General features: G+C 46.1%; 1 protein-coding gene across 3 annotated transcripts in view; it reads left to right on the plus strand.

Annotated features, from left to right (window-relative positions):
• The window catches only part of BABAM2 (BRISC and BRCA1 A complex member 2), a 406,624-nt gene that overhangs the window by 353,418 nt on the left and 31,224 nt on the right, over positions 1–21,982 (plus strand). For all 3 annotated transcript variants that reach the window (XM_059405362.1, XM_059405361.1, XM_059405360.1), the window contains one exon: positions 19,323–19,476. In XM_059405362.1, coding sequence (XP_059261345.1) covers positions 19,323–19,437 — 115 coding nt within the window. In that variant the 3' untranslated portion in view covers positions 19,438–19,476. The remainder of the gene's footprint in view (positions 1–19,322; positions 19,477–21,982) is intronic.

The following is a 21,982-nucleotide window of genomic DNA, read 5'->3' on the forward strand; positions in this document are numbered from 1 at the left end:
ACACAGCATCGAGGTACCTGTGACTCAGCTCCCATTTAGAAAGAGCACTAGAATTCAGCTCTGGTACGATTTTATAGTTCAGTACCGAGGAAATTACATACCACAGCAAAATATGTCTCAGTATCACGCAGCCGTTGGATGTTTTTAGCAAGGACTGACGGATGTTCGTCTCTGGCCTCTGAGACAATCTGTCCGTGATCCACGCAGGCTCATGTGCCCCTTTAGTCTGTTGCCATGTGCTGCTGGGTTACCTCCTTGATGTCTGGGTCCCTGACTCTGGCACACGACTGTCCTCGCCCTTTCTGCATGGGGATGTCCGGCATTCAGGCCCACTTCCTTTAGCCGAATGTGTGTGTGTGTGTGTGCGTGCACGCGCACGTGCGCATGCATAAGTGCATGTGTGTGCATGAAAATCTACTGTATTAAAATTCTGGTTTTTATGAACTGGCCAAAAGAGCTTCCAAAGGCTTGCTTCCATGCCCATGTCAGGGAATTAGAAGAGGTAAAAATCACATTTTTTTTGAACTATATTCTTAACTTTCAAAAAATCATACACACATGGACCAGAGTGATCTCTGTGAGTAGGCAAACTTGTCGAAGCAAATCCGTTCTCTCGGCAGGGCCGCTGTGGACTCCGCAGGCTAGTGACCTTACAGGTGGCCCTCTTCCCCCTGGGGTGGCCCCCAGGCATGGGGACAATCTGATGGTGCAACCTGATGAGGTTAAGCTCTCCAAACACAACCTATCTGTTCAAATGTACAGAAAATGCAATTTGTGGTTTGTAGACATAGCAATAGGTTATTCATAACCAACAAAGAATTATATAGTTATTTTTATCTAAGATACATGAGTGTGGTTACAAAAGCAAAAACTCCAGAAAGATGAACAATGGAAAGCAAAAGTCCTCTGGCCCATGTCTGTTCAACAGCGGTCACGTTTACCTCCTCCCGTCCGTGGGCCTCCATCTCCGTGGCTGTTCCATTCCTCCCCTGCTCTGTATGTAGCTAAGGACCATCACTAAGGACACCGGGTTAAAAACGCGCTTCTGTTGTCAGAGAGAAAGAGCCTTGCATGCACTCAGGTCATCTCAGCAAACACGGAGCATCTACGATGGACCAGCCCCTGTGTGAGACCCTGCAGTCACCTGAAGGCGGGGGGCGGAGTTTGCAGTCAGGTCGGGAGGCAGGTAGGGTATCTCCCCTGTGTGGGGTTCTACAGAAATGTCCCAGAGCTAGGTCTTGAAGTGGTACTAGAAATTTGCTCCAGAGATAACAAAGAAGGGATGTCCAGACTGAGAGAACCGTGTGCTCCTGGACAGGTGGGGTGCATTCAGAATGCAGGGATTAATTTGTTAAGTTGCAGTTTTTAGGGTGCACGAGCTAAGGCAGCAGCGGGGGATGAGGTGGGAAAAAAGGAGCTTTGTACGGGAGGCGTTCAAAGTATGTGCTACTACTATTGGAGAGCCTCGCAAGGATTTGAAGCTGCGGTGTCATCTCCGTGGGGCTGTGAGTCTGCTGCCAGAGGGGAGGAGGAGTTAAGTGGGAGAAATCTAGGGGTAGGAAAACCCTTTGGGGTAACTAGTCCAGGCAAGGTAATGTCGGTTACTGAGTCCGTGGGAGGCGGGAGGGAGAGGAAAGGCCCGGTCCTAGGACTGCGGCAGCGGTAGCATCAGCAGGCCGCTGTGGACACAAACTCGGGGAAGGACGGCAGAGTTCCCTGTGAGTCCTGGCCAGGCTAGCCGAGTGGGGAACAGAAACTTGAGAGGGCCGGACGCAGTGGAAAGACAGTGAGTTTGAAGCTGTTGCGTTTGAGGTGTTAATGGGATAAGCAGGTGGAGATAGTCAGCAGCCGAAAATGAGAGGCCGGAGTAGGGAAGGGCCATCCTAGGGGCCACGTGGCCTGGGAGTGGCGGGCGGCTGCGGGCCATGTGTGTCATGGGAGAGGACCCGCAGACGGAGAGGGTGAGAACCTGGCGGGAGGGGCACCGGGAAAGCAGGGCGCCAGGTGAGCCGAGGCTAAAGGGCATTTGCTCTGGTCATCAGGGTCCTGGGGCGCAGTGTTAGAGTAGTCAAGGCAGCCTGCACGACCAGCATAGACGGCAGCCTGGTGTCCGCAGGTTGGCAGTGACAGTGAAGAAGTTGAGCCAGGCCTCTTTCCAGAGTTCGGAAAACCAGAGGAGAGTGAATGGGAAGTAGCGGGCAGGGGTGATGGTCAAGGGGATGCTTGGACCGATAAAATATTCTCCAGCATGATGAGAAGGAACCAGGGGAAGAGGTTGGAAGTTACAGAGGAGAGTTGGAAGAGTGAATTCCTGGTGGTGGCTCAGGAGCGTGGTGTCCGGGACACAGTCGAGGAATAAGCTTTGCAGAAAAGGAGCCCACCTCTTCCAGGACGGGTGGAAAGGGTGCGGACAGCGCTCAGTAAGACTGAGGAGCAGGGAAGGCCAGAAATGGAGCTCTTTGCCCCTGAGTGTCCATTTTCTCTAAGTAGTTGCAAAAGCAGGAGTGTGTCCTGAGGAAGATGGCAGGGTAGGGTTTCTGTGAGGGACGGGAAGTGCTGGGGTGGTCGCGAGAGGCAGCGCCGCAAAGCAAGAGGTGTTTCACTCATCCGTGTTACCAGCCCCTGACCGTGCTGGACCCCAGCAGCGTGCACAAGTCCCTCTGAGTCGATGAATTTTTAAATTGGGTCTGAGACAAGGAATTCGGAAGTTACTGTTTTGGGAGCGGAGCACGGGTAGAGGAGAAGGTTCGGGGTTTGGCTGCAGGGACGCGGGTGCTGGGTGGGTGGTCCTCGTATGTGATGCAGCAGCACTGGGTGGCCACAAAGATGCGCGTGGAGAGGAGGCCTGGAGCCGGTGCGGAAGTGCAGTCAGGGAGCAGGAGCCTGTGTGGATGACAGCGGAGAGGCAGGACGGAGGTGATGTGGCTGGATGCTAGGAGCTTCCAGTGGGGGGTGAGACTCTGGGAAAACGGGGAGCTTCTCCTCAGGGTGGTCACGAGAATAGGCCAGATTGCACTGGAGATGGGAGGTAGCAGGAACATCCAAGAGGAAATGAGAAAGGGACTCCGGGAGCAGAAGCAGAGGTAACCAGGGTGTGGTACAGACTGGCTGTTTGTCCTAAGAGGTAACAGAGGGCATTAGGAAGAGTCAGGAGGACTTTTTTTTTTTTGGACCAGCAGTGAGCCTCCCTGAAAGTGAGGGACTGGTCAGCTGCAGGAGAGGCAGAAGGGAAGAGAGGTACGGAAGGATCTGCACAGGGCCAGGGCCAGCCACATGGAAAGGTGTGGTGGACGGCTTGTCACTGCACGGACAGGTGCTCAGGGAGGGTCCCGTGGCCAGGTTGCCGGGCGGGCGGTAGCACACACGGGAGTGCGCCAGGAGGCCTGCCCGGAGGCTCCAAGTGCGGCTGCAGACCCGCTTCAGACCTGACTGAAGAGACAGGCACTGAGGGAAGCCTTCCGAGACCTGTGACATCGCTGCCACACCCAAACACACCATGGTTTTCTCAGTTACTCAGTTTGATCTGTGACAGACGGGAGATTAAAACAAAACTGGCTCTTCACCTCAGCAAATTTCAGAAGCCCAGCTGTCCAGCATTCCTGCCTCAGCCTGAGGCCTGAAGCAGAAGCCACCCACTCCTCTGATGAGGCCCAGGGGCCTGTCACCCCACTGCGGGCCTGCAGTCCCAGTGACCAGCACGGCCCGTCTAAATGTCGTATTTCTTGGCCACAGGGTTTGGCCCCTCACAAGCAAAACACAGACAAGAGTAAAAGACGCAGCTGGTGGCCCAACTGTCCTGCCAGCGTGGCCCCTGGAGCCACCGGGGGCTTCCTCTGCCACAGTCAGGTGAAGGGGCCTGCGGGGACCCTGGACCTGCAGCTTAGCCGGCCAGAACCTCAGGACGGTTCAGCAGGGAGACACATGTGCAAAGCAAGGCCCTTGATCTCACGATCTACTTTTTATTATCTGCTGAAGAAAACTGGCGCATTAGGAGACAAAAAGAAAACAAAGCTTAAGTAGTAGGTAGTCAGTCTCTCTTCATCTGAACCCCAGACCGTGTGACACAGCCTCCTGCGCCAGACTCCTCACACTATACCATGAACCTTGGGTGGGCTGACCTTCCCCAGAAATGAATGTTTTAGGCAGAGTTCGTCTTTCCTCCTTAAAATCCCCTTCCCTTGGCACAGGTGTCAGTCAGGGCAACTCAGAGTCTTGGTAAATCAATGTACAAACTCATGAACTCTTTTCTTATTTGACTGATAATCATCCATTTAGTCCTATTCTTATACCAAGTCATAACTGATTTTTTTTAAAGATTTTATTTATTTGACAGAGAGAAAGATCACAAGTAGACAGAGGCAGGCAGAGAGAGAGGGGAAGTAGGCTCCCTGCTGAGCAGAGAGCCTGATGTGGGGCTCGATCCCAGGAGCCCGAGATCACAACCTGAGCTGAAGGCACTGACCCACCCAGGTGCCCTTCATAACTGATTTTAAAATCATTAAATCATTAAAATGCCATAGGTCATATCAATGGTAAAAGATATCTGAACTCTCCACGAGCTAAGTTCGAGCAATGACTTAGTAAGTTGAACATTTAAAGAATCAAACCTGGTTTTCCATGAAACCAATTAATGATATACATCAAGCAAACCATTTGGCTTCTGGAAACAAGGAGTTTGCCATCACAAGAGTATTGTTAAGGGGTCCTGAATGAGATGGGCCAGTAAGAATGGCCTGTTCCATCGTCAGGGCATCAGGCAGGCCGAATGAGAAGGTTAATTGTTGGTTGAGTTCACATCAGGCTCTCTGCTGAGGTGTGACCAGTTTAAGGTACTTTTTATGAAAGCTCTTTGGAACCTCCCTCTCTCTGTTATTCCTGATTCTTTTCTTCTCAAGTGTTATGTATATATGAACTTCAACCTTTGTGTTTGAGTCTTGGTCTTTTAACCAGAGCCGACTCTTTTAACCAGAGTCTTTTAACCAGACCTTCTTTAGAAGGAGAAGCTAGATAGGCCTCATCTGACTCGCCCCCACTAGAACACAGAAAGTGTACTTTTATCCAGGAGACCTTGGTTAATTTGTATGGGCTAGAACAGGGGGTACAGTTAAGGCAGTTTAAGCTGGCATTGGGGTGTAGGACAGGTAGAAAAGCAATTCCCAGAGGCAGAGGAAGCATATTGAATGACTTCAGGTGAATGATTAGTAGTTGCCTTGGACCTAAAATGATGGGCATGGGAGGCTTAAGACAAGTGGGTTCAGCTGTGTAGAATAGGGTTGCTGTTTAAAAAAAAAAAAAAAAATCCACTTCTGTTTCTCCACCATGGAGGTAGACATGGCCCCCAACCCCCACCAGTCCCCTAGTAATAGGACAGTGCCTGTAGGATGAGCCTGTCCAGAGATGGAAACAGATGTAAGAGGGTCAGGTGACAGAATATTGGCAGAATATGACCCAGCCTGGTTGTGAGTGAAGGAGTAAGCAGTGGCTTTTCTTTCAGACATGCAGTATGATTCTTCCCCCGTCAACAGTAGAACATTCTAATGGCACCAGAACCACTGGGCTCAGAATCTGAAGACCTGAACCTGAGGTCCAGCACTATTACATAACTATAATTCTCCACAGCCTGCATTCTGTCTCTGAGTGTCAGTGTTCTGACCTGCAAATGGAGTAATAGGTCTAGCTTGAAAAGTACACATGAGACAGTATATGGGAAAACAGATTTAAGCCATAAAAACTTGTGTCCTGGCATTCACCTGACGTCTGGCATTGAGACCGAAGGGCAGGCGAGCAGTCAGGGAAGGATACAGAGATTTTGAAGTCGTCAGAGGGTACGGATGGATGGGATTTTCTGGGACTTTCTAAAGGAGGAAAGCTGAGGGCCAAGCCTTCAGGGTTCACAAGTCCTTCAGTTGAGCTTTGGGAACAAGGGGCTGTTAAGCAGATGGAGAGAAGACAGTAAACATTTTAAAAGAAAAGGAAGTAGCAGATCAATACGGTGTTATGGAAACCATGGGAGAAGAACAGAAATGAGTAAGTGTCAAATGCCATTAAAACCCCATAGATACGAACATAAAATCCTTTCCCAGTCAAGAGGAAGAAAACAAGAAAATTGAAACATCAAAAATAAAAAGTCTTAGAAGGCTGAGATCATTGTACCCTGGAGCAGAACTTACAGGGTCTGAAAGACAAATGCCTCCTCCTCCAGTTCTGTGGGGACTGCAGCCGGCCCTCTTAGCCCTCTCTTGTTTGCTTTCTTCCTCAACAGCCAGAGAGCCTGCTTGCCCACAGCAGCCCTGGCTGAGATGGCAGATGAGCCCAAATGCCCCTGAGGGGAAACTCCTTCCAGAATGTCAGAGACAAGCAGTTAACATAATTGGTAGCACTTGAAGTGCAAAGAACCTAGACTCCAGACCCAGATGGACTGGGAGTAGCCCGTCTTCTTCATGGCTGCCAGCAAGTTTTCGGGCTTGCCCCAGGGACAGGCCTGCTCCCTAGTGACAAGAGGCAAGAGAGAGTCATGTGGCAGAAAGTACCCAGCATGTTGTAGGTATCTAATAGATATTGATTTCCTTCCTGTTTCTCAGCATAAACAAAAACAAAAACTACCACAAAAACAAAGAACTGCCTACGTCTATTATCTGTCAAAAGATGTTTCAGAGTTGGGGTACCGAAGACCCCAGAGTCTTTCTGTAAAAGCAGCTGGGTAGCTGCAGCCCCTCGGCTCCTGCCAGGAGATGCATCAGGATACAAGTGGCCAGAGTAGTTCACTGGACGTGGGGTCAGGGCCCCTGGAGTCCACTCAGATGGCTCACCCTTCCGTACTGCACCTCAGTTACCAAACACACAGACGATTTCCACGGCCCCTTTCTCTACTGTAGTTTAACGAGTGTGGCCTCTGTTTGACAAGACATGGAGATTTTAAAGTTAGTATCTCACCTCTCTGCAGCTTAGCTCTACCCTGTGAGCACACCTGTCAAAACACAGCTGAGAGGAAGGGAGTTGGCTAAAGAGGGGTCACAAAGTCTGTGTATTTTACTCGCAAAGAAACTTCCAGGCCTGGCTCTCCTCCCTTCTAATAGGCGGGCGCGCTAGTTCCCATGCTTCCAGCAGCTTAAGTGCCCGTAGACGGTCCATAACATGCAGGTGTACAGACCCAGTAGCCCCAGCTGGGCAGGGGGAGTGAAGGGAACCAAGAGACTACAGACAGCAGGCGTCAGACAATTCGTATAAAGGCTGGTTTGCTCCTGCCTGGTATCGTGACCATGTGGCCCACTCTGAGAGTCAATATTTACAATTTTCACTTGGAGCCATTTAGAAAGGGATGTGAGAGAAGTAAATGTGAAGTCTACTTTAGAAGGATGTCTATCAAGATCAGTAAAAAAGAGAAAAGTTGAGGAGCTTCCAAGAATAGAGCCTCAGTTATTGAATGTGAAAGTGCTTTTCTCAGGTCACTCGGGTCCAGCCTTTGCTTGAAAATGCTGCTCCTCCTCCACATGTGAAAGTACAGGCCAAGCTGCTCCGTCAGCTCGAGGGCTTGCATCCACGGGATCACCTCGGCTTACACAGTTTTACTTTTTTGAGTTCGTGAGATAGGAGAATAGGGCCATTTAAAAACATCGTTTCCCACAGCGATCATACTTTCCTCTCAAAGGACATTTCTGATGAGAATTGCTATCAAGGAAGAGCAGGAATTCATTCCCATTCCCTACTGCACCCCTCACCCGTTCTCACGGAAGAAATAATGACCAAGGAGCTCGGTCCCAAATGGTAGCCACCAAACAAAAACATGGAAATTCACAAATAGTAATCTTTAAATACAGGAAGACTGGTTGTATTTCTGGTCTTCCCCCCCCCCCCCAAAGAGCAAAACCACTTACGAATAAATAGCAAATAAAGAAAAAGCCTTTAGCTTACATGAAGGCTCTGTGTGAACAGAGAGAACAGCTCAGTATCCAAGCATGAAAGGGAACCGTCTGGCCATGTTCTCACCAGGCTTCCTCTGTCTTCGGCTGTTCTCTGCTCCGGGGTCAACTTTGCTGCAAAACTCCGTTTGACCTTAGATGCTCCAGACTTTTTTTATTTGAAGAAGATCGTAGAATTCCAAGTGAAGGGTTCCAAAGGACTCCTGAATTTGCCTCAAATAGAAATATGGGCAGAACGAAGTTGGAAGCTTAATTGAAGGAATTTGGCTACTTTTAATCTATGGGTTGTATTTTCTTGGCTGAAAGTCAGGTTGGAAAAAGATTATATAGACTCAGGTTTGTTTGTTTGTTTGTTGTAATTGCTTCTAAGAGAAAATGAGTAATCATAGGTCTCATTTATGGATATCTGCTATGTGCCAAGGAGTCTATATATACTCATTATATCGTGTAAAGCACTCAACAGCCTTGCAAGGTAGGTATTATCCCATTTTAAAGATTAGAAAACCTAGACTCAGGGAGTTTAGTAAATTGCCTCTGGTCACCCACGTGGTAACTGGAGAGTAGGAATCAAGGCCAGATCGGTCAGATTCCGAAGATCATATTCTTCCCAGTATGCCATCCTATTCTTGATTTCTTTTAGGCTCCAGATACTGTGCCACATGTTTTATTTCCAACCCGGAGGTTAGATATTTTCTTGTTTGGTGGATGAGGAGAGAGGCTCAAGGGAACCAGTTAATATGCCAAAGTTGTACACCCGTTAAGTGGAGCCTAGTTCACCACGTACAGAGCACGTGCTTTCTTTACCTGAACATTCAAGGTCACCTAGATAAACTATTTCCTGCCCATCTCACCAGATGGAACTGAACCTAAAGCCACAAAGAATGCAGTGGCTTCTCTGGGAACATTTCTAGGGAAGATACCCAATACCACCTAATCTAGTGGGTCTGAGATTTTCCGATGATTTTAACATCCCAGCACAGTATGAATCTGGAATGGAGAATGCTGGGAAAGTGCAATGCAAATGAAAAATAGTCTAGTGGAGGTTTCTGTGGAGCAGAATGGCATGGTGACCCAGGATCATGGTGACCCCGTCTTATGAGGAAGCACAGACTCACGCTTGAGGGGCATGGTTTCCAAGCACTGCCAGACACTTGACTTAAACTATGTCCCATTCTAATCTTAAATCCAGTCCCAAATCTCTGGCCCTGCTATGGATTGTCCACAGAGGAAGTCAGAGTTGTTTGAGAGAAAATGGAAGACTCCCGTAAATGGCCAACAGCCCATTATCATCAGGCTTCTTCCTTAGAGCCTCCCGTGACTATGAGGGACGCTCAAGTCTTAAAAGATGTTTTATGAAGAGGAATCAATCCCCAGACTGAGGAGTGCACAGCTGCTGTCCTCTAATAATAAATAAAAGTGATTTTTTATTAACGTATAATGTATTATTTGCTTCAGGGGTACAGGTCTGTGAGTCATCAGGCTTACACACGTCACAGCACTCACCGTAGCCCATACCCTCCCCAATGTCCATAACCCAGCCACCCTATCCCTCCCCACCCCCCACCCCCCAGCAGCCCTCAGTTTGTTTCATGAGATTAAGAGTCTATTACAGTTCGTCTCCCTCCCTGGTCCCATCTTGTTTCATTTTTTTCTTTCCCTTCCCCCCATGACCCCCTGCCCTGCCTATCAAATTCCTCATATCAGGGAGATCATGTGATAATTGTCTTTCTCTGACTGACTTATTGTGCTCAGCATAATACCCTCTAGTTCCATCCATGTTGTTGCAAATGGCAAGATTTCATTTCTTTTGGTGATTGCATAGTATTCCATTGTGTATATATACCTCATCTTCTTGATACATTCATCTGTTGATGGGCGTCTAGGTTCTTTCCATAGTTTGGCTATTGTGGACATTGCTGCTATAAACATTCGGGTGCATGTGCCCCTTCAGATCACTACATTTGTATCTTTAGGGTAAATACCCAGTAGTGTAATTCCTGGGTCATAGGATAGCCCCATTTTGAACTAATAGAAGTGATTCTTGATTTGTGCATTCTACTGTCCATTCTGGAAGATTCATACTATGCTGGGGTTATTTACGTCATAGGAAAACTTGTGACCCTCTGCAGTGAGTGGGAGGGGATATTTCCTCTAGGAATGTTCCAGGCTAACACTGCTCATAGAAAAGTATCCATATTTCTTTGCTTTGTGATCACATTTCTGCACAGTTTGACATACTCTTCTCCCCTGTGGCTGACCAATACGGTTCCCTCTGCCTGGAATCCTCACCTCCCTCCCCTCCCAGTCAGATTCCTCCTGCTGCACCTACCTGTCAAAACCCCACTTGTCTTTCAAGGTCCTGCCCATCGAATAAGGCTTCTGGAAGCTGTTCTGTTTTGTTTTGTTTTCATTTTTTAGAAAGGGAGAGGGAGAGAGAGAATCTTAAGCAGGCTCCACTCCTAGTGCAGAGCCCACCGACCGCGGGGCTCAGTCTCACAACACTAACCTCGGGACCCGAGCCGGGTTTCCAGAGTTGGATGCTTAACCGACTAAGCCACCCAGGCGCCCCAAGGCTTTTGGAAGGCTTTAGACACCCCAGACCTTATGGTGGTTACTTCCTCAACTATAAGCCGCACTGCTGTGTCCCTTCCTGAGGACAGTGAGAGTCAAGTGCGTGTTGGCACTGTCCAGAGGGGGACCCAGCTTTGGTCATGTGGCCTCCCTAGAGCCAGCTCCTAGTCAATGCTCCAGGAATGCTTGTCACATTGGACCCTTGCTGCTGTTTTCTCTAGCTGCTGTTAAGCTCATAACTAGATCCCTTAATAAAACAACAGTCATTTCAGACTTTTTTTTTTCTTCATAAGGCCACGTTAGTCATCCTTTGCTCTGGAGTAGTCCCCTTGTTTGTAGACTTGTACCTGGCAGGATGTTCCAGTTTTTCAAGGCTGGAATTTTAAACTGACCAGTATCAATCCCTCTACTTTAACTATTTTAAATGTGTCCTTTTCCTTCTGATCATCTACATTTGGTACATTGTCCATGAATTTTTTTTTTTTAATTAAAAGCTTAGGGCACTTTAAAAGACTGCCTAGTTTTTAAGTGCCAACGCCTTGGCGTTTGAATATATTTTCACTTATTTAAGGATTCTTTTCATCAGATTCTTCCCTAATTTAGCCAGATTTCTTTTTTAATCCTTCCAGGCCAGGAGTTTATTTATTGTGACTAAGTTATTTTTTTTTTTTGATGACTAAGTTCTTTTAAAGATAGAAGTTAAAACAGTATTAAATGCTATTTATGGTGTTCTCTGTTGCTTGATTTCTTCTGCATCTCATAAAAGCATGTTTCCTTTTTTACATGTCTAGTGCAATCAACATTTCCTCACTTTTATGATCTATGCCAATCCCTGGTTATGTATCAGGCAACTACCATATGTCCGGCCCAGGGTTACACATGTGGAGGATATAAAATATCAAGTGCACTGAGTTGTTAGCAGTCCAGCTGTGACTGGATTATGTGGCCGTGGAGGATGGAGAAATCACTGAGTGACAGAGCAGGCAAGGAAGGCTTCCTGGAAGAAGGTGGGACCTGGACTGTGTCCCAGAAGCAAGAGCCAGTTGAGAGATTGAACAAGGAGCTAGGCCTGAGGAAACGCTTTTCTGAATTAAATAGATATACTGTAAGATATGCCACTGAAGAATATACCACAGGGTAGTTATCCAGGCTCCTGTAGCTGGACACTTGACTCGTTTCCAGTTTTTGTTACCACAAATAGTACGATAGTGAACTTTCTCCCATGTGTCCTCTTAATGTACAGGGGATAGTAGTTTAGGAGTGGAGTCGCTGAGTTACGAAGTATGTACATCTTCCCTTCTGTTGCACGAGAGGTTATAGAAATTTCCATTCTCATCCATGAATGAGAATTCCCACTGCCCTGACAACCCTTGAGCGTTGCTGGGTTTTAAAATTGTCATCAATCCAGTGGGTATGAAATGGGGCGGCCTCGAGGTTTTAATTTGCAGTTCCCTCACATGCTCCTGCAGTGCAGTAAGTGCTTATGAAGAGTCTCTCCTGTGCCATGTACTCTTCCAAAGACTAGAAGTACTAAACTAACTAATCTCTGACCCTCACCCTTGGGAGCTCACAGTCTGAGTGATTCCGACCCAGGGGGAAACAGCATCACTGAATGTGCCTTCTCAAAAATCAGGGGTCTGAGGTAGGCCCAGGCAGCTGCACTGTCGATTCCGTGGTGACGCCAATGCTTACTTCAGCCGAGAACCTGTGATCTCGTGGGAGGAGAAGCCTACTGTATTCAGTCTGGGCTCGTCTCTGTGGGCAGAGTGAGAGAGCCTCACGCTTCACTGGCCGGCGCTATGGCATCCCTTTTATCTTGAGGTTCTTCTTACAGTTTTATGTGAATGTCTCATTGGGTGTTGGGATGATTCATTTATATCTATAAAGTACCTCAAAAGCAGATGCTAAACAAAATATAAGCAGGGACCAGATTTCCCGTAACTCCAGCTATCTGGGACAACCGTAAACCTGGAAGGAAAAAACAGAAAGAAGAAGAGGAGGAGGAAGAGACCATCGTGAGCAGGGCTGGAGGAAGGCACCCCAGAGCTCACACCCCCTCAGCCGCCATCCGTGCAGCACCTGCTCGGCACCGCCTTCTGGTCTCGGGAAGGACCATCCGTGGCGCCCGACTCTTCAGAAGCTGAGACGCCTGTGGAATGAAGGAGACAAAGAGAACAGAAGAGGGAGACAAAGGGAACAGAAGAGGAAAACAGAGAGATGCCATTGAGAGTTGGCCTTGATGAGAAGTGGCAAAGCACAAAGGTGCTGGCTGGGAAAAGGAAACACATGAAGCAGAGAAAGTTTGGCATCAGGGGACAGACAGCAAGTCACTCCTACTAAGCCCTGGGGACCTCCGTGCACTGCTCTGAGGGCACGTGACCTCTTCCCTGTGCACAGCTTAGGAAGTCTGGCCCTTAGGTAGGAGGCATTGGGAAAGAGCAGGCTAAGTCTTCCTTAACACTCGAGGCCATCATGTATAAATGATTTCTTCCATGTGCTTTCTGTCGTCCAGAAAAGGCTAAGCTATTTCCAGCGTACTCTATATGCTGAGATGGGGAGGTCTGTCCAAAGTTTAGAAAGTGCCATCAAAATAGCTAAAACTTACGTGACGTGAGTGTTTATGCTCTAGTTAGAAATTTCACATACAGGGAACAGAGGATGAAGCCAGATTGAAAAACCAAACAAAGAAGGAAGCGGGGAAGGGGAGGGAATGCATATGTATTTATGACCTGCTCTGCTTTTGTCCAGTCTTGTCAGCACTGCTGAGAAAAGAATTCTCCTCATTTTGTAGATGAGAACATCAGGATTCAGAGAGATGAAATATTTTACCTATGGCCTCACCACTAATAAATGGTGGGGCTAGGAATTAAACCCATTTTTGTCTGACTCCAAAGGCTGTGCTTTTTTCCACCATACCACACTGTCTCCTCCCATATTAGGATGTTGAGAATTTACAGCAGAATTCAAGGATCAGGCTTAGTTTGGTCATATTAAGACCCCACAGGTAACCTGCCTGTATGAATAAATCTCACAAAATTTAATGAAACTATGAAGCCAGTTCGACAAAATCTGGTTAATATTTAATCTCCCCTGTCACTTAAATGTGAGACAGGGATGGTTAAAGGGGACATCATTCAATTTTCAATGCCTTGGGTAGGGATACTTCTTAACTGGAAACCTTTCCTTTCATATTTCTTGTAAGAGCGTGCTTTGGATGTGTGGCGTTTCCCTTTCTAGTGGTTAGAATCCCAGTGTCTCAAAGGTTTATCGTGCAGTTAGTAAGACGGTGTCGGTAAGGGATGGTCGGTTAATAAATGGCAGACTTCGCTGGGTGTGTGTGTGTGCCCACTGCGGGGGTAGCCTGGGAATGAGATGTGAGCAAACTGTTCTCAGGGAGAGTTGACCTCAGATGAAGTCCTCGTCGGAGGGACCTTTACAGCAAGTCAACATGATGGGGTTAAAACTCTGCTAACGGGGCTTCGAGGAACTGGAGAGCCTACAGAGGACTGGAAATGGAAACACCGCCATAACCACCATAAAGTGAAGGCATGAGCATCTCTCCTACTGACCCAAGAACACATCAATACAGCCTTTGGAAGGTTTGGAGAAATGGAATAACGGCTGACTTGTGAATAAGGATGAAAATATCCGATGATGTGACTCCCAGGGAAGCAATTATGGTTAACCCCTCATTTGTTTGGCATTTTCAAGTATTGAACTGTCCCACAGAACTGCATTTTCCTGACAACTCAGACTTTCCTATTTATGTGCCTTGAATATTTTCAACCATGCTTGGTGGAAATACTTCTGAAATTGGTTATTCAATTATCCTGCCCTCTTGAACAGAAGCTGCAAGAAATAACATTTCTTCAGATGCTTTTGGCTGCAACTCTGAGAAAACCTGATTAAAAGAGGTTTAAGTAATTAGGACTCGCAGTGGTCTCACATAACAAGGAATCCAGAGCTGGGCATTCCAGGGCTGATGAATTCAGTCACTCACTGATGTCAGGCTGACTTTCCCCTCGTGGTCACAAGGTGAGTGCACAGCTCCAAGCCTCAAGATCTCACATGACAAGATCTAGGCAAGAATGAAATGGGGGCTTCTCCTTATACTTGTCTTTACTCAGAAAGGAAAATATTTCTCAGAAGACCCCTAGCCAACTTCCCTTTGGGTCTTATTGGCAGGACTGAGTCACATTTCCATGCCTTAGTCTTAGAGAAGGCTGAGAGAGTAAACCCCCAGCACTTCGGGACTCTGAAGTGGGAGGAGGGCTCTACCCACAATAAAGGGGGATGGAGGGGCACCTGGGTGGCTCAGTTGGTTAAATGTCTGACTCTAGATTTCGGCTCCAGTCATGATCTCAGGGTCATGAGATCAAGCCCCGCATTGAGCTCTGCACTGGGTGTGGAGCCAGCTTAAGATTTTTCCTCTCTCCCTCTCCCTCTGTACCTCCTCCCTTCTCTCTGTTTAAACAAAAGAAAAAGAAAGAAAGAAAAGAAAAGGATGGAGAATGGATGGCTGTTAATAGGGAACCAAGAGTATCTGCCAGGTTACCAAGATTGGGAGTGAGTATCCCTTAGAGTATGGTAATAGCTTGGGGGATGGTTGTGCTTTTCATTCCCTGCTGAATGGCCTCACACTGGGATTATCTTTTATTTCCAAAATCTGGTTTTTTATTTATTATTCTCTCTCCTTCCTCTGTGCCAGACTGCTAGTTATCATGACTTACTGTTCATGTACGTTGTCCTAATCTTGTCATAGTTAGATTACTTTTTTTCTGGAAAGATCCGATGACCAAACTTGGGAGAACTGTGCCTCAAGTGCTCTGAGTACCTACCTGACAGCTGTCCTGTGTGTCACCTATGTGATGTTCCTTTTGGCTGCTCAAGGCCATTTTTCTATCATGAGGTCTTCGGAGAAGTGACAAATTTCTAGAGAGTCTTATGAATTTAGATAGAGCTCTCATGGGTTTGTCTTACGATGAAAGGATGAGCATTTGGGGACAGTTAAACTTGTTTACTAGAGAAAGCAAAACCGCATCTGTCCTTCCAAATCCCAGCATGGTGTAGAGGAGGCAGCAAAGTTTGTCGGTCCATATTCGGCTCCTTCTCAAAGCCGTGGGGCTGCCAGTTGCCTACAGAGCAACCCGCGAGTTCTGGGAGTGCGACCCGTGGGACTCATCCCTGCAGCGACTGTCCAGCAAGGGGCGAGCCAGGAGGGCCTCACAATCCCTGCCCTCCGCCAGGGCAGCAGGGCCCTGGGAGGGCATCCTGTGAAGTGCCCAGGTCGCACCAAATGACAAATGTGGGGCAGGGACTTGTTTCAACAAGTTCTTGAAGAAAGTCGTACTTTGGCAGTGGTCCTTGAAATTATACTGAACAAGGGAGGACCATCCCTTCCGTGGATGGAGAGCTGACCAAAATCCAGTCTCTGTATACAGGAAGAAGGAAATAGGCAGCAGTTGTCAAAACAGCACTGGCGATGAGTAACGGAACCAAATGGAATGATTCTCCTCTGGGAGCGGGTAGGTGGGCTGTGTTTGAAGGAATCCAATGGTTAAAATGTTCCGTTTCAATCTGGCTGAAGCTATGAGCCCAATCAGCTTGGAACCCCGGGAGCACCCTCAGAGCGAGTTAGCTGTTTGAAGGCCTCCAAGTCATTATTTCACTTCGTGACAGAAAATCCTGAGTGAGGGGCGCCGGGCTGCCAAGCCTGTGGTTCTTGATCTCAGAGTTGGGTTTGAGCCCCACGTTGGGTGTGGAGATTACTTAAAAATAAAACCTTAAGAGAAAAAAAAAAATCACGAGTTAGCTTTATAGGCAGACATTAAGTGGCAGAAACATTTGGGACTAAGGAAAACAAGCTTTGTATTTTTTAAAAATTCTGACTAATTTGTACCATTCAAAACATTCTTACAAGAAAAATGTGAAATATTTCTCATAAACATTTTAGTTATTAACTCTCTCATATACAGAACATTTTTTAAAAAGATTTTATTTATTTATTTGACAGACAGAGATCACAAGTAGGCAGAGAGGCAGGCAGAGGAGGGGGAAGCAGGCTCCCCGCTGAGCAGAGAGCCCAATTTGGGGCTGGATCCCAGGAACCCGGGATCATGACCTGAGCTGAAGGCAGAGGCTTTAACCCACCGAGCCACCCAGGTGCCCCATATACAGAATATTTTTAAAGAACCTATCCTCTTACTGACTGCTGACTGATACAGATAGGATACAGTTTAGTTAAATTGAATAAGATATTTATATTTTTTGAATCTTATTTTCGCATATGTAGATTACGGATTTTATTTCTCAAGTACTCTGACCACTCCTGCTTTGCTGATCATCCAGCTCCTGTGTTCAGATTTTAATATTGGCTTCAACTACACTTTTTTAGAAAAAGCTCCATGGGGAAAGAATCATGCAATCAATGTTTTTCTGGGATCGCGGTCCATATCAGCATGTAGCTGGCTGGCAATTTTTTTCCCTTTAATCAGAACAATTCACTTGCCTGAGTAAATAAATCTACATTCACATTTTGAATGATTTCTGATCTTAATTGGGCAATTAGGGGGTCAAAGTGGATGGTTCAGAATTGGGTGGGAAAATCAGTTTTCAGCATGTCAAAATACCAGCAACTCATTTTCTACAAAACAAAATAACAGGAACAAAAAAATATAACCTATTCCAAAGCCCAGAAGAATCTGGTAGCTTGACAGTCCTGGAGACTGCGGTATTCTCTGTGTTACTTTGATACTGAATGTGACTGTACTTACTTTAAATTGGCTAATTATTGCCACTGAATTCTGTTATTCAAAATGACTACATTTTTGAAGGGGAGCTTCCATGCTAAATGCTTTTCCCCAGTGCTGTTGATGACTGCTCTGGGGGTTAGTGTGGAAACTTATTTGGAAACTTAACATGTAATATAAACAATTGAAGTCAAATTAAACTGTATGTGAATGGGCATTTTTTCTAAAATTAGTTAGAGGAGATGCAATGAGTAATCAGAAATGATATAAACTTAATTTTAGAAAGCAATATTTGTTCAGAATGACTGAAGATCTTACAAATCATGCTTTGCAATGTAAAGGGACTCAAAAGTGTTTTCCGAATTGGATTATTTCTAATTAAAGTCCGTCTGTTTTTCATATTTTGTATTGTTCCTGCCTGTTACTGCATCTCTGCTTTGGCACAAAGAGGCATGTGCTAAAACTGCACTGAGGCACGTGGAAAATGTGACTTACGAGTGGACATTCATAGTCTTGCCACTTTCTTGGGGTTGGGCTGATTCATACGCAGAAACCCCCTGCAGCCCTGAGTCAGAGTCAGAGACACTCAGGGACCTAAGAGGGCCTGCCACTGGCCAGTTTTTCTGTTTCTTGGTTTTTTTTTTTTTTTTCAAGTTTGCTGCAAACTTGGCTTTTCCTTCATGAAATCGTTTTGGGTGCTTAGAGGGCCTGGCCCAAGTCCGATGTCACCCTGCACTGGCACGGCGGCAGTGCACAGCCAGCTAGCATGTATTTTCATGTATCTGCTTCATGTAGCCAAAAAGATGAATCTAGTACATTCTTCACGATAGAGATTTTTGCTTGCTAAACTGAAATGGTAACACAGCAACTGTGTTGTGCGCAGGTTGTACTGGTATCATGAGGAGCAGGAGTCAATGGGGCCCAAGAGAAGGAGCTCAGGGTTTACACTGTGGGTCTAGATTTGAACCCTGCCTCCACTGAGCTAGGTAGGGCTCGGGCAAGTCAGCCAACCCCTTGGTGTCTCAAGTTTGCTCGTCTGTTAAATGCACGTGGTAAAAATAATGTCTGCTTCGTGGAATCACAAGTCTCAAATTAGATAAAATCTGTAAAAGTACTCTGTAAAGCTAAGAAATGCTATACACATTTTTTTCCTCATTATTATATTTCCCCAAGTTCATGGGCCTGTCCTTTGCCCAGGAAATGATAACATCCACACAACTCTACATGATATGCCTTGAAGAATGTGCTATTGAAACAGTCTGTGTTTAAAATGTCGGTTTGCCTCAAACTAAAAAGAAGGAGTCATTTTATTCTTAAACATTGAGTGAAAGGACCCCAAAATGAACAGATACGAGCACATAATAACGTTTTAGGACCCAGCACTGGAACCAGGCTGTACTCTCGCAGCAGACCTAATGCAGTGCTCAGATGAGTCCCTGTTCCATTCCACTAAGGAGCCCCCACTGGTTTAGGAACTATATGTGGTAACACATCTGGAGAAGCTTCAAAGTGCTGAGTATCCGAATTCACTGCTTGATTGGAAGTAAAGTGGTAACTTTATTTTTGCTGGTGGTCCCGTGGCTGTATCCTATAAAGTAGAGAGATTATCACCTGCTTTCTTGCCCCTGTTCCAAATCCCTTCTTTAAGGACAGCCTCCACCCCGCTCCCCCGCCATCCAGTGCTGGATGAGGAAGGTATTGCCCAACATTTGAAGCATTTATGATTTAATAGAGACTTAAAACAGATAATCAGCTAACTTCTCCACGGAATCCCGGACAAGGTAAGTGCGGTAGGAGGAGTTCACATGGCTGGGAGTGCCCGGCTTCTGAGAACAGGGCATAGCTGACACACTTCGTGCCTCATATTGGTTAAATTTATTTATGTGTGATTTTCATGTGTGTGCCTAGATTGTAAACTCTTTGAAGGCAGAGAAGCCACCTGGGTATTTCTTGTTCCCTCTCTCCATACCTTTTACCTAAGCCTCAAACGGTTTCAGTGGTTCAGATAGAGTATGTACCCAGCATCCAGGTTTAACCTGTACATGTAAGCCCGAACTTGTTTTCTTTTCTTTTGTCTTTGCAGTCGACCTGCCCCTGTTTTTCCCTCGAGACCAGCCGACGCTCACATTCCAGTCTGTCTATCACTTTACCAACAGTGGACAGCTTTATTCCCAGGCCCAGAAGAATTATCCATATAGCCCCAGATGGGATGGAAATGAGATGGCCAAAAGAGCAAAGTAAGTGACTCCACTGCTGTTTCCTACACATAAGAGCATTTCCCTTATCTAGACCAGGGGTTGGCAAGCTACTGCCTACTGGCTAAATCCTGTCCTGTGCCTGTTTCTGTAAATAAAGTTTTATTGAAACACAGCCACGCCCATTTCTTTACTTTTTTGGTATGGCTGCTTTCATGCTACCATGGCAGAGTGAGAAATTGCAACAGATCACACGTGGCCTGCAGAGCCAGAAATATTTGTTGTTTGGCCCTTTACAGAAAAAGTTTGCCAGCCCCTTATCTAGACTCATCAGGTAGGTGGTTTGTTGTGTTTTTCTTTTTTTAAAGAGGTTACAAGGTTTATCTGAAATCTATCGGGTCTATTTAGATTAGAGAAGAAGTACTAGAAGAATTGGAGTTGTGGATAAATGATGTTGATGATGAATGTGTTGGAAGCTACTTTCATATTTGTTTTTTTAAAATATGGAAAATTTCAGCTGACAGTAAGCAAATAGAATTTAGGCTTAGTGGTCAGTGTATGGGTCTAGTACCGAGTTTTTCATGTGGGACTGTAATGTCTTTGAAGGAAAAAACATTATATACCTCATTGCATCTCTGCCGCCGTTACCCAGAATTATTCCTCGTCTGAATAAATGGCTACGCAAATAGCTTGGAACTGGTAGAATCTGTATGGACATAGGCTGAGAATCTGATAGAGGTTGAAGTCAGCTAGAGTTTGGAGTGTAGAGATTTAAGTACTGCCCATGAACCTATCTGTGGAAAGTGTTCACAAGTCCTATGGCATAGGTAAATGTACAAGTATGTTGATGTTCTATGGTGTTTTATGTTTAGTGTCTGGAACACCAGTCTTCATGAACTGTGGCCTCCCAGATTGAAGCCACAGTGGACCAAAATCATGGTTTCCAAAAATAAGTCATGGTTAGAGTGGCTGGTGGTTATTACTTTATCGCTCTGAACAGCCCTCTAGTCACCGCTGTGATTCCATCCCTGAAGGATGATGAGATCCACAGAATCAGAGGTGTGAAGGATATTTATTAAACATCCTCTTCATTCAGTCACTCAGTGTTGATTCAGCATCTACCGTGGTCCAGGCCATGGGCTCCAGGCTGGGGAAACCGTGATAAACACACTGGAGGTTGTCCATGTCTTCCTGGAATTTATAGCCCAGCAGGAGAGATCAAAGCCTTTATCATACCAGACTTCTAACAGTGTTAAGTACTAACAAAACCTGGCCTGCCAGACCTAGAATGCTCTCGATTAGCAGGACTTTTTGCTCTTGTCTCCCCCTCTCTGAGATTTCTTTCCCTCCCAGGGGGCCCCCTGGCATCTCCTGTACGCCCTGTAGGTACAAAACCTTCACATAATCAGAACTGGAGCTCTGTTCGCTTTATGCAGGAACACAGGCCTTCCCGCATCCATATGTAGAATCCAGAAGTGTTATCTGAGACGTCATTGTGCCCTTTCTGCCTGCATTTCCCCTTTGTATCCATGAGGTCTGAGTCTGAAATTCTATTTAAGGAAAACAACAGACATATGCAAACATACCTAATAACAATGATTAAGACTTAGATATCTTGAAACAGACTTGAAAAAAAGGGGGGATTCAAAAATAAGTTTTATGTTTGAGGGATGGCAGTTGTTTAATTTTCTGGACTTTCCCTGTGTATATACAAGATCTGCCCTTAGAAGATGGGCTGTTATTTGTGGTATGTGCTATGGAGTCTGAACCAGACATGTCCTTGTGGTTTCCATAGCAAAACTGTGTGTGTGTGTGTGTGTGTGTGTGTGTGTGTGTGTGTGTGTCTTAACTAGACATTGTAGCATGTATGAATTGAGTCTTCAAGGAGTTGCAGACCACAAGCCTGTGATTTCAGTGTAGGACTATCGTAAGTGAAGCCTGTTTATCTTAACAGATTGGTTCAGAGTTTCAGAAGACATTTGCTCTATGTTACACCAGTCTAAAGAAAACATCTGAAGAAAGGTTTAAAAAAGTCTGCTTTTACTGTAGGGAAGATGGATTTGTTTTAAATGTAATAAAAGAAAAAGCCAGCTGCTCATACTAGGAAGAAGAAGTAGTTTAAAAACTCTCTTCTTAAACTGAACCGAGTAACTTCCCTGGGCTGTGTCAGAAAGCCAGGTAATGGGTAAACACAATCCGGGAACTGTCCTGCAGGACAGGCTTGACATTGGTGGGGAGGATTGGAGAGAAAGGACAGAAAGAGAGAAAGGTCAACTGCAGCATTCCTTACACGCCCTGTTTCTTTGTCCTGTGAAAATATTCTATGTGCACAGTGCGTAAAAGGCTATAATTCACTGGGAGAGCTCTGCCCATATCATAAACACTCTCACGGTTTATGAACAGCATAGAGCCCTTCGAGTGGAGTCAGCTGTTTGTTCCCTCCTCTAAAGCAAAATTCTAAACATGTGAACTCAGGAAGGACACTTTCTGGCGCTGACCCGAGCTTTTTCCTAGGACATGTGCTTCTTGCCCATGGCTGTCTAGCGAA

The sequence above is a fragment of the Mustela nigripes genome, chromosome 7, assembly GCF_022355385.1.
Source record: "Mustela nigripes isolate SB6536 chromosome 7, MUSNIG.SB6536, whole genome shotgun sequence".
NCBI lineage: Eukaryota > Metazoa > Chordata > Mammalia > Carnivora > Mustelidae > Mustela > Mustela nigripes.